This window comes from Henckelia pumila, chromosome 1 (genome assembly GCF_033568475.1).
Source record: "Henckelia pumila isolate YLH828 chromosome 1, ASM3356847v2, whole genome shotgun sequence".
NCBI classification, from domain to species: Eukaryota; Viridiplantae; Streptophyta; class Magnoliopsida; order Lamiales; family Gesneriaceae; genus Henckelia; species Henckelia pumila.
The window spans coordinates 136,156,147-136,167,962 of NC_133120.1; the positions used below are offsets into that span (position 1 = coordinate 136,156,147).

The 11,816-nt window shown below is 35.0% G+C and overlaps 1 protein-coding gene across 1 annotated transcript; it reads left to right on the plus strand.

The window, feature by feature from the left end:
• Positions 1–3,140: 3,140 nt before the first annotated feature.
• Positions 3,141–11,585, plus strand: LOC140887231 (ABC transporter G family member 3). The gene is made up of 12 exons (XM_073294351.1): positions 3,141–3,293; positions 3,797–4,414; positions 4,522–4,601; positions 5,760–6,040; positions 6,752–6,923; positions 7,225–7,338; positions 8,211–8,339; positions 9,055–9,246; positions 9,762–9,848; positions 10,263–10,535; positions 10,697–10,804; positions 11,203–11,585. The coding sequence occupies exons 2-12, from the start codon at positions 3,937–3,939 to the stop codon at positions 11,458–11,460; spliced, it is 2,172 nt and encodes a 723-aa protein (XP_073150452.1). The 5' UTR covers positions 3,141–3,293; positions 3,797–3,936; the 3' UTR covers positions 11,461–11,585.
• Positions 11,586–11,816: the final 231 nt, after the last annotated feature.

Here is an 11,816-nt window from a genome sequence, read left to right on the forward strand (position 1 = left end):
TGCAATTCAGTAGGGAGCATTGATAAATTTTCAACCACATATTTCTTTCCTGATTTATATGTGGTAAGACACTTATATTTCTGATTTCCATCAGTTATCGTCTCATATCATACCCATGAGAATATATGTCATTAAAACTCAACAAATTTCTTTTTGATTGTGGTGAATATAAAACATCATTTATCAAAAATTTTGTACCATTAGGTAACAAGAAATGTGCTTTTCCACAACCTTCAATCAAGTCTACAAGACCTGATATTGTATTCACCATTGTTTTTGTTGGTTTTAATTCCAAGAAATATCTTTATCTCGGAGAATAGTGTGCGTTGTACCACTATCGGGAATGCAAACTTCCATGAGATTATTTTCTTGTTTAGCTTTGCTCATACCATTTTTCATTTTGAACTTCAAAAGAAAATATTCAATAAATAAAATTAATGACATTATATGAAAAATATAACATGTTTCATAATACAAAAATACATGAAAAATACAGTATGTTACATTCTAGTCCCACCAATATATTAATCAATGTTCTCGAAATCATTTGAAAAATCAGCAGGATCGAAATGAGTTGAACCAATTGAATGATTACTGTTTTCAACAAAATTGGTCTATTTTTCTTTTCCCTTTGTCGATTCTTTATAGAGCTTACATAGGTGCTCAGGGGTTCGACAAATATGTGACCAATGTCCTGGAGTGCCACATCTATAACAAACACTCTAAGATCTTTTTGAGTGATTTTTATTTTCACTCGTGTTTTCATGTTGCCTTTTTGGCGGGTGGTTCGTGACGTTATTTTGAGATGAGTTATTGAAATAACTATCTCGATTATTTTCATATTCACGGCCGCGACCACGACCGCGATCATTTTTACGTCCACGTCCACGTCCACGTCCTCGACCTCGTCCACGACCAAAACTTTGTCTATGCTTTTGATTTTGGTTTTCATTTTTAATTACGACATTTTCTTCTGGAAATTCCGTTGACCCAGTGGGTCGGGATTGATGATTTTTTACTAACAATTCGTTGTTCTTTTCCGCCACAAGAAGACATGCGATTAGTTCAGAATCTATACTGTTGTTGTAGAGTTATATTTTATGAGTGGAATGTGAAAAATGTTTTTTCAAGCATTTCCATTTCAGTAACAACATGCCCACAAAATTTCAATTGCGAGACTATTCGATACATCGTAGAATTGTAATCACTGACTTTTTCAAAGTCTTGGAATCTCAATGTATTCCATTTATCGCGGGCGGTCGGAATTATAACTTCCCTTATATGCTCACATTTTTTTTTCAGCCATTTTCATAAAATCATTGGGTCTTTTTCTGTGAGATACTCACATTTCAATCCTTCATCAAGATGTCTACGTAAGAAAATCTTAGACTTTTATTTTTCTTGTGAGGATGATATATTATTTTCTTTGATGGTATCACTTAGACCTAATGATTCAAGATGCATTTCTATATCGAGAGTCCATGACATATAATTCTTTTCAGTGATATCGAGCGCAACGAATTCAATCTTTGCCAAATTTGACATGGTGGTACTGGAAAATAACAATGCATTTTATTAGTTAATTTCAATTAATATGACAATACAAAATAATGGAAAAACTATGAATACAAGCATGTTTAAAAATAGATAAAAAGTGCGCGGTAGATAATCGCCGATGAGTACAAGACTCGTGAGTATGATAATCATAATCGTTATGAAAAATAGCATTTGAAATGCCATCATCTTCATCTTCATCTTCGAAAAAAACTAGGAGAAATAATTGAGGGAAATAGTGAATTTTGGTGTGATTGAAAAATGAGTTTGAGTGATCATATTTATAGGCAAAAAACTAGCCGTTTTGTTACCATTTGTGATCGTTGGGGGTAAGAAAAAAATGATTATGTATTTAATAAAAATTTGTGATAATCATGTGATGCATATAATGATAATCATAATTAAATAATTATGTATATCATATCACATTATTATAAGGTCAGTGTCATAGACATCCTTTTATATAATAATATGAGATTATACGAATATGGTTAGTATATAAATACACAATAATATATATCATATCACGTTATTATAAGATCGGTACCATAGACATCCTTTTATATAATAACGTGAAATTATATATTAATATAGTTAGAATATATACATAATAAATATATATCATATCACGTTATTATAAGGTCGGTGCCATAGACATCCTTTATATAATAACATGAAATTATATATTAATATAGTTAGTATATATACATAATAAATATCTATCATATCACGTTATTATAAGGTCGGTGTCAGAGACATCATTTTATATAATAATATGAAATTATATATTAATATAGTTAGTATATATACATAATAAATATATATCATGTCACGTTATTATAAGGTCGGTGTCATAAACATCCTTTTATATAATAACATGAAATTATATATTAATACAGTTACATAATAAAAATATATAAACAATAAAATAAATAATCTTACTTGTTGAATATTTTTGTCTTTTCCTTGTGTTTTGGAGCGTCGGAAATTATATAGAACCTTCGAGCGATCGTGCTGATAACGTGTTGTGAAAAAGTAAAAATTTATGGTAAAAAATAAAAACTCCAAAACTCAAAATATATCAAACTCTACACTTCACAAATTTTTCTCTCAATTCAATTGTGATTTTCTACACAAATGGAGAGACCTATTTATAGATCTCATTTGAAAATTAGTCCAAAAATTAAATCATCATCATCTACATAATCACACACTAATTTTCAACATTTTATTACTCAATATTCAACATTCAACATTATATAATAATAATATATTTTCAACATATTTAAATTATTAGTTATTGAATAAATTACAAGTTTCTCCCGTCAAAAAAAAATTATTAGTGATTAATTAGTGGATTATTTTATGCTACATTTGGATTAATTCTTCCCTATGATGTGGTCAAATATTAACCATTGGATCTTCAACACATATATTAATTTCTATAAAAGTTCCCGTAATCTAATAATATTGAAATCGGAAGAGAAATAGTCGACTAACCCTTGATTAGTGTGCAATAGTGGGCTGTCCTTTTCCATTTCTTGTCTTTTTTTCCTTTTTTCCCTCGCTAACTAAACCTCTCATAGAGTCTTAGTCTCACTCCTCTGCAAAGAAACCCCAGCGCCAGATCCAGCTTTTGTTATTTTCTTGTTTTTTTCCCATCATTTCTTCATCTTTGTCAGTTCTTCTCTCTAACTTCACTATCTTTTCAAGGTTTATTGATGATAAAACGATTTGAGGTATTCTTGCTTAGCTTATGCTCTTTGTTAATTTTCTGGTTTTCGGTTGTATGGAAAGGTGGGTTTTTATTTCTATTTCTATCTTTTGTTTGAATCAACTACAGCTAAGATTTGGTTTCTTAGTAACTGTGTTTAGAATGTAAAAAAACTGTGGATTTGCTAAAAAATACTGAAGCTCCGAGTGATTTCAGGAACTAGAATCACTTACGTGGAAAAGCAAAAATGTAGAGCTTTATTGGTTTCATTATATGTAATATGTTTTGGAGAGAAGTTTCTTATAACTTTGGATTTGTTGGTTTTTCTGTATTAAAGTTACTTGAAATGTATAGGGACATGTGAGTGGACTTTTTTGGCGAGCTAAGTAACACGAATTCACATTGTAGTTTGTGGTTTGTACATTGGATGTTATATTCTGAAACTGGGATTTTTGTAATACCATATGCTGCTTAGAAAACAAACATTGCATTCTATGAATTTACTTAATCTGGTGGTTCTTGCGGCAGATTCAACTGGCCGGTCTTGGTTCCAGGTCATATTATCGGTTGTGGACATGTTGTTGAGATAGAGTTGAAACTTGAGAGGGTATTGAATGCATATTACTCTCACTTGACTTGGTAGTAAAAACCCAATAACTCCAATTTCCATGATGGAAGAAATACAGTCGCAATCTGATCATTATAGGTCGTCATCTTCTTCTGCTAGTAGTCCCGCAAGTAGGGTGCCATCAAGCAATTTTTTCTATTTAAGAAAACCGGGTACAGTCAGGCAGCCTATTTCGTTTGAGGACTCCCCGGACTGGGACGATACGGATATTGAAGTTAAGGTCGAGGAAGGAGGAGCTGACTCCATGAATGTTGCCACGACTCCAGGATCCCCATCTCTTTCAAAGCTCAATAGTGGCTCATTGCCTTCTCCGCCATTGCCTGAAGGTGCAGTTATTGCAAGAAAGATCGCAGGGGCCTCTGTTGTGTGGAAGGATTTGACAATCACTGTAAAGGGTAAGAGACATTACTCAGACAAGGTGGTTAAGAGTTCCAATGGCTATGCATTGCCAGGCACAATGACAGTGATCATGGGTCCTGCCAAGTCTGGGAAATCAACGCTTCTTAGAGCTCTTGCAGGTTTTCTCTTTTATTTTGTGCCCGTTTTGACGCGCGTGTAGATTTATTAGAAGAATATATGAGTTTGTCTCTTATGAATAATTTCTTTTTTCCTTCTTGTGCTTTAGGGAGGTTGCCTGATAGGGCCAGAACATATGGCGAGGTGTTTGTAAATGGTGTAAAATCACGATTGCCATATGGAGCTTATGTAAGTTCATTTTTGGTTCCACTTTTCCTTAAACATCATGAATGATGCTCGTTGTTTGTATATCAGCAGTATTGATTGTGAATTTGGTTTGAAAAGTGACTTCAAATGTTTCTTCAAAAGATCTTAACATTTCTAAATATTGTTTCAATAATATGATTGTTGTCCATGAAGTATCATCCTCTGCATATTGTTCTCAAATTAACAGTGTTTACCCAGATAAGTTGACTACTGGAATTAGAAGCTAAATGGAAACTTCTTGACTACTTGAACCGGATGAGAATTGACATGATCATTTTAGTTAGGGATGGAAAGACGATTTAATAGTTTTCCGGATAGGTTTTATCCTATTAAATGTCATGATACAATATCTAACTATAATTCTTAGATTCAGGAATTTGACATGGTATACAAACACATTAGTGCTATAAACTCATGCTTTTGTATCCACAGTTGTAAATGGCAGTAGACGGTGGCAGGGCGGTCAGCAACCGCCTACTGCCCCGAGGCGTTGCCTGGGGGGTTGAATTTTTTTAGCTAGTTTTTTTATATAATTACGTATAATCATACAATACATGCATAAATTATAAATAAACTTAATACACTTTAATATAATTATAAAAATTGCAAATAAACATATATAAATAAAGCTGATTAGAACATGATTTTATTATAAATATGGTATACAAAAGCTAACCTAGTGGGCTGGAGGTGACAACGGCTGGCGGCAGTGGTGTGGGCTGTGTAAGCAGGAAAAGAGAGGCATTTGTGGGTTGGCTCTTTTTATGTTTTGAAATTTGAAATTTGAATAGAAACTGCAAGTATAAATAATTATGGTTGACTAGACTTCAAAAGAAAAAAAAAATTGGTTGACTTTCACCGCCACCTCGCCTGCCTAGTCCGCCTTCAGACCTGGCCTTGACTGCCTCACCCGCACTTCGACCGCCTACAACACCGCCTGAGGCAAAGGCGGGGTGGACGTTGTTTCCATTTGAATCCGAAGTTTTATGGGCAATGGTGACTACTTGGTGGAAAATAATCCTGATAACCAAGCAGATGGTGTTTAGCGTGAGCAATAACTTCTATGTGACCAGATACAACCTAATCTGTTTATTTTTTTCTAAAACTCCTTAGATTTGAGCATGTGCTTCCATTATGCAGGGTTTTGTTGAGAGAGAAACTTTACTCATTGGCTCTTTGACAGTACGTGAGTACCTTTACTACTCGGCATTGCTACAGCTTTCAGGATTCCAGAAGAGGGGAGTGGTGGAGGATACGATCCTTGCCATGTCATTGGGGGATTATGCAAACAAACTTATAGGCAGCCACTGTTACACGAAGGGTCTTTGTAGTGGGGAGAGAAGACGCATCAGCATTGCCAGGGAGCTCTTGATGAGACCACATATCTTATTTATCGATGAGCCTCTATATCATCTTGACAGGTTTCTTTTTCTGTCTTAAATTTCACTTCAGAACGTTTATATGTTCTGTGCACTTGCTGCATAAGCATATGATCTTGTGCTAAAATGCATGGCCTGGTTAAGTGTAGGAGAAAGCATGTTGTTAAGTATCACGCTTTTCTAATATTATTTACCCAGTGACGTCTGTATTTATCATAATATGAATTAGAACATGGTTTACAATCATCCTCTTCTTTTAGTTTTTCTCAATGAAGTTTCAAGTGGATGAGCTACACCTGTCTTTTCTTGTTAATTTGGATGTGTAGAGAATATTTGTTTTGTTGTTCAAGGGGTTAAATTTTGTTCTAGTATATTGTGAGAAAGAGTCCGAAACCATGGCTTTTAAAACTATTTTTAGACGTGGCTGACTGTCAAACATTCTGGAGATATATGTTAATCTCAAGATTTGTCGGTGTGATCCATTTGATTGATGCTTTAGATGTCCTTGCAAGTTTGGTTTCATGTAGTTAGGAAAATAGTCTTTAAAGGGGGTTATCAGTTAACCGATTGGAATTAATTTCCTTTCTTCCCTTTAACAAGTTAAACAAGCTATTCGTAGTGGTAAGCAGTGGAATAACTTCTAGGTTATAATTCCTCAGTAAGTTCCCCACCACTAGATTTCCTCAATTTCTTTCATCTCAAAATTTTTTCACAATGCTTTTCAAATACTTAAAAAGTTGTTGTCATATGCAGTGTATCTGCACTCTTGATGATGGTGAACCTGAAGAAGCTTGCAAGCACAGGGTGCACTATAATTTTCACCATTAACCAGAGCAGCACAGAAGTATTTGGCCTTTTCGATCGCATTTGTCTCCTTTCAAATGGAAACACATTGTTCTTTGGGGAAACATTGGCGTGTTTGCAGGTGATATATTTGATAAATATGATTTGCCTTATCATGAATCTAAGCAAAAGAATTCTGTAGTGCACCTATGAGATCAGTATTTGATAGCCATTTTCATTGATAAATTTTCCTATGTCCATGCAAAGAAAGTTGTTAGCTCAAACTGGTGCATTTATTATGCATCATTTTTAGAGATCTTAGCAAAGTTAAGATCTCTTAAATTTTTTTTGGAATCTCTTTAATTTAGCTTCACTCAAGTTCTCAAGTTTTTTAGTCTCCTTTTACCATTTTAAAACTAACTTGTTTTTACTTTATTTTTCAGCATTTCTCAAATGCTGGTTTTCCTTGTCCGATCATGCAAAGTCCTTCTGATCATTTTCTGAGAGCAATAAACACAGATTTTGATAGAATTATTGCGATGTGCAGAAACTGGCAGGTGCATTCCGAAAACTGAAGAACTTTTACTTATATCTTGATAAACTTTCATGCAGTGTTCTAAATGGCGGTCAAGGCGGCCCTCGACCGCGGTGCATAGGCGGTAGGCAGCCCTCGACCGCCCCGCCTTTGTCTAAGGCGGTCTCTTAGGCGGTTCGAAGCCATCCGGCGGGCGAGGCGGTGAATGATTTTAAAATCCCAGTCTACTATCAAAGTCAAAGACTTTTAAAAACCAGGCAAAGACAATCAATTTAAAAAACCCTAGATAAAATAAAAACACCACATTTTCTTTTGCATTTACTTTTGGTTTCAAGTGTCATCCATCGTCAGCCACCGCCTGCCTCAAACCGCCTCCAGCCGCCCTCCGCCACTGTTGCCATCAGTCACCACCTTAATTGTCTTGTTAGTTTGCATTTATATATTTATTTGCACTTTGTTTAGATTATATTATATTGTATGAAGTTTTTTTATGCATAAATATTATTTAGTTACATATATTACATAAAAATTATGACTATTTGTGATTACATTACATTATTATATATAATTACCTATAAAATAGCTAAAAAAAATTCAACCGCCTAGGCACTGCCTGGGCACCGCCTAGGCGGCCGAGGCGGTAGGCGGTCACTGACCGCCCCGCCCCGCCACCGCCTCCCGCCATTTACAACATTGCTTTCATGAAACTCTATGAATATTGGTAGTCAAGGCTAAGGTTACATAATGTCCAACTTCTGTAACTTTCTGCAATCTGCATAATAATAACATCCAGTGTATTCTTATGCTTACGTGTGTACTAACTACTAAGTTTATCCGAAAATCATATAGCTATTGTTTCTGATTTTTATTGATACTCAATTGTAATATTTACAGGATGACCATGGGGAACTTTCGTCAGTTAATATGGACACTGCCGTTGCAATACGCACTCTTGAATCCACGTACAAATCATCCACCGATTCTGCTGCTGTTGAAACTATGATTTCAAAGCTTACCGAGAAGGTTTAGTGATGTTAATGCATAAAATTCACTTTTGATGGTTGTTGTTGTGCTTCATGCTTTATTCTTTTAGTTATACCAATGTATTTCTGAACCTTTTTTTAGTTGTGTTGCTGTCACTTCACCAAAACTATTATGTGTTCATAATCTTGTTAATATTTCACTGTCCGACGTCAATCTACAGAAAATCTGAACGAGGGACCTCTATAACCTTTAGCAGCAACACAGCTATCAATTTTCTGTTTTATGTCCGCCCTTTTATAGAATTTGTGTAATTTCTACTTCACGTATAGTAGAATTAATGGGAACAACTATAAAACATAAGTATGACCAGATCTTACGTGCTGAAGATCAAATACTTTTTTTATTTTTTCACAGTTAAGTTCTACTTTATACTTTTGCATTCCTTGTGCTACATACTAATTTAATAAAATTCCTTAAAGTTTGGAGGTTCGTAGCATTTAATTAAAATATTTGAAAATTTCACCATGGCATCATATTCATCGAGTATTTTTTTTTTTTTTTTTTTGTGTGATGTAGATGACTTTTATTTAATATATTCAATTTCGCTCGACATTGGAAAGGTTTCATTTTTATGCTACCATGTATCTCACCGTTTAATTTAATGGTCCCTTAGGAGCAAAATGATCTTAACATCAACTTTTACTTCTTTTAAAATGTTTCGTGAATCGTGATTACTGTTGCAATATCACCACAGGAAGGCTCAGCTCTCAAAAGCAAAGGCAAGGCTGGTATTGTCACAAAAATTGCTGTTTTGACTTGGCGATCTCTATTGATTATGTCAAGGGAATGGAAGTTTTATTGGCTTCGGCTGATTCTTTGCATGTTCCTAGCGCTATGTATTGGTACTTTATTTTCTGGGCTGGGTCATTCTTTATCATCAATTGCGGTGAGTTTCTATTGTTTTTAATTGAATGCTGTATAATGAGATAAATTACAGTCTGTGTTTAAACTTTCTAAAATGGAACACTTAGGAACCATCTATTTCAAAATTTGGAACAGGATCCGCAATAGTTTCCACACGACCAATTCTCAAAGCCTTCTCTCTGCTTGCAATAATAGTGTTAGTTTAAAGTTTCTATCAAATCCGGAAAGATTAGCCAGGGAGATTATGAACAAATTGTTCAAGAGAGACAATTCGCTGAAACCACTTGTCCTTGATGCTCAACACTCAAAAGCAGTCATTAATAAATTCAAATATTGCCAGTAAATTTTTGTTCACAAAAAAAATAAAATATATCTCTAGTAAATAGATTGAAACACGTGCTAAATTAAGTTCTTACATTAATTCACCTTTTGTTAATTATTTGCTCTCCTCATTTAAGTCAATTTTACCTCCCTTTTCCAATACCTAATATTTTTGCCTTTTAAGCGTTTTTTTTCGCTGCTTCTCTTTTACTGCAGACGAGAGTTGGTGCAGTTTTTGTATTTGTATCTTTTGCTTCACTTCTAAGTATAGCTGGTGTTCCTGCACAGATAAAAGAAATTGAGGTAATGAGATTATGCTTTTGCTCCTGTAAACTTTTGTTTGCAGACGTTTATAATTTTGCAATGTTCATTCTCGGGATCAACTGTGTTTGACTACAGGTGTCCATGGAAACAGGAGGGAAATCCTGATTGAATTTGATGAGTGGTGTTTATTGTGATATGAAATTATACTCCTGAAATGTTTTATAGTATTTTAAGAACTGTATGGAGTACTTCATTTTACTGTCAATAATGTGATCAAGGTTATGGAAAGCCCCTGTACAATGAAAGGAGCTAATATCGGTTTTAAAACGAGGTCACATGGCAAATGTATCATATTTTGTCAAGCCAATGATATAATTTTTGTTATAAACTTCTGATACCCACGCTTCTGTGTAATTTTGTAACAAGCCCAGTTAAAAACACTTTCGTTTGCAGATATATGCATGTGAAGAAGCAAATCGGCATTCAGGGACATTATGCTTTTTAATTGGGCAACTTCTCTCCAGTATCCCATTCTTGTTTCTCATAGCCATCTCATCAAGTCTCATCTTCTATTTCCTAGTCGGACTGCGAGACGAGTTCGGCTTGTTGATGTACTTCATTTTGAATTTCTTCATGTGCCTTCTAGTAAATGAAGGACTGGTGCTTCTTGTTGCTTGCATCTGTCAAAATATATTCTCGAGTATTCTAATACTGGTACCGATGCACGTAAGTTCCATCCCCTGCTCGCTGAACTGACATTGTCTTAAATCTTGAATTAGATGGTTTTTCACATTTACAGGTGGCTTGTCTATAGCCCTTCTCAAAATCTTTTGCTCCTTAAATATGTACTTTTGATCAATTCGATTAATAAAGTTCGTTTCTTTCAGCTGGTAATGATGTTGTCCGCCGGATATTTTAGAATTCGTGGTGCTTTACCGAAACCGATTTGGCTGTATCCAGTATCTTACGTTGCTTTCCACACTTACTCCATCCAGGCAAGTCCATTTCATCTCATAATGGTTGATTGCACCTACATTTTCTGAAGTTTGCTTACAATTAGCTTAAAATGTAATTTATCTACAATAACTTCTGAAAAGAATTTTTAAAGTACAAGCAGAAATAGATTTATAATTTTATGGCATAGTTAAAAGTAGTTTTCTTCAGATTTAGGCATCTTGATTTGTGTCCTTTTATGCGTTTTGAAAAATCGCAATTGCCCATACAAGTACCAATGTTACATCTAAACACATTTTTTTGGTTGAATATAAATAACTTTTGTGCTCGGACTCGCGCATAATTAACCTTCACATTCTAACACACTTATATACTACAAGAACTGATTCCACCTCTGCTTGCTTATTGAGACATTTGCGTATGTCAACTTTTGCTTCAGGGGATATTGGAAAACGAATATCTTGGGACTTCGTATGCCGTTGGGCAGGTGAGGTCTCTATCGGGCTACCAGGCTCTTCGGAACATATATGATATATCTGCTAACAGCAATGCCAAGTGGGGAAATCTGCTTGTACTGTTTCTAATGGCGGTTGGTTATCGTGGTGTTCTCTTTGTCTTGTTGAAAATTTGTTTCGTTAAGAAACTGTCTCTATGGTGTTTGTTCCGGTGTAATCGAAGGAGAAACAATCCAAGATAAGTGACAGACATTGTAGTGTCTTTTTGTATGATTTTGAGTTATGCAGAGGGGTATAAAATTGAGGTTATAATAAGATCTTTCCGGAGTTTAGGATGACACTTTTGCTGGGGTATTCTTTATATGGATGTGTGCATGCATTTGTATGTCTTGTTCAAGAAGTAGCCGTGTTGAGGTGTCAAAATGGACTGCAGAGCGGGCCGATCTAATCGTAACCCACCATTGGGCAAGGTGGTGCGGGCCAACCCGGCAGACTTATTTGTGATTGACATGTTGGGGTCGGCCGGCCCCGGCCCATCATTAACTGGGTGTTGGTTGGCCCGTTATTTTGGTGGTTAGAGAAATTGCAAACCAAACCC

What these genes read in the sequence shown, in the direction of transcription:
- LOC140887231 (XM_073294351.1), top strand. Translation starts at nt 3,937, where the DNA reads ATGATGGAAGAAATACAGTCGCAATCTGATCATTATAGGTCGTCATCT. An exon ending in GCTTCTTAGAGCTCTTGCAG is followed by an intron (nt 4,415 to 4,521) that starts GTTTTCTCTTTT and finishes CTTGTGCTTTAG; the next exon opens with GGAGGTTGCCTGATAGGGCC. An exon ending in CCTCTATATCATCTTGACAG is followed by an intron (nt 6,041 to 6,751) that starts GTTTCTTTTTCT and finishes TGTCATATGCAG; the next exon opens with TGTATCTGCACTCTTGATGA.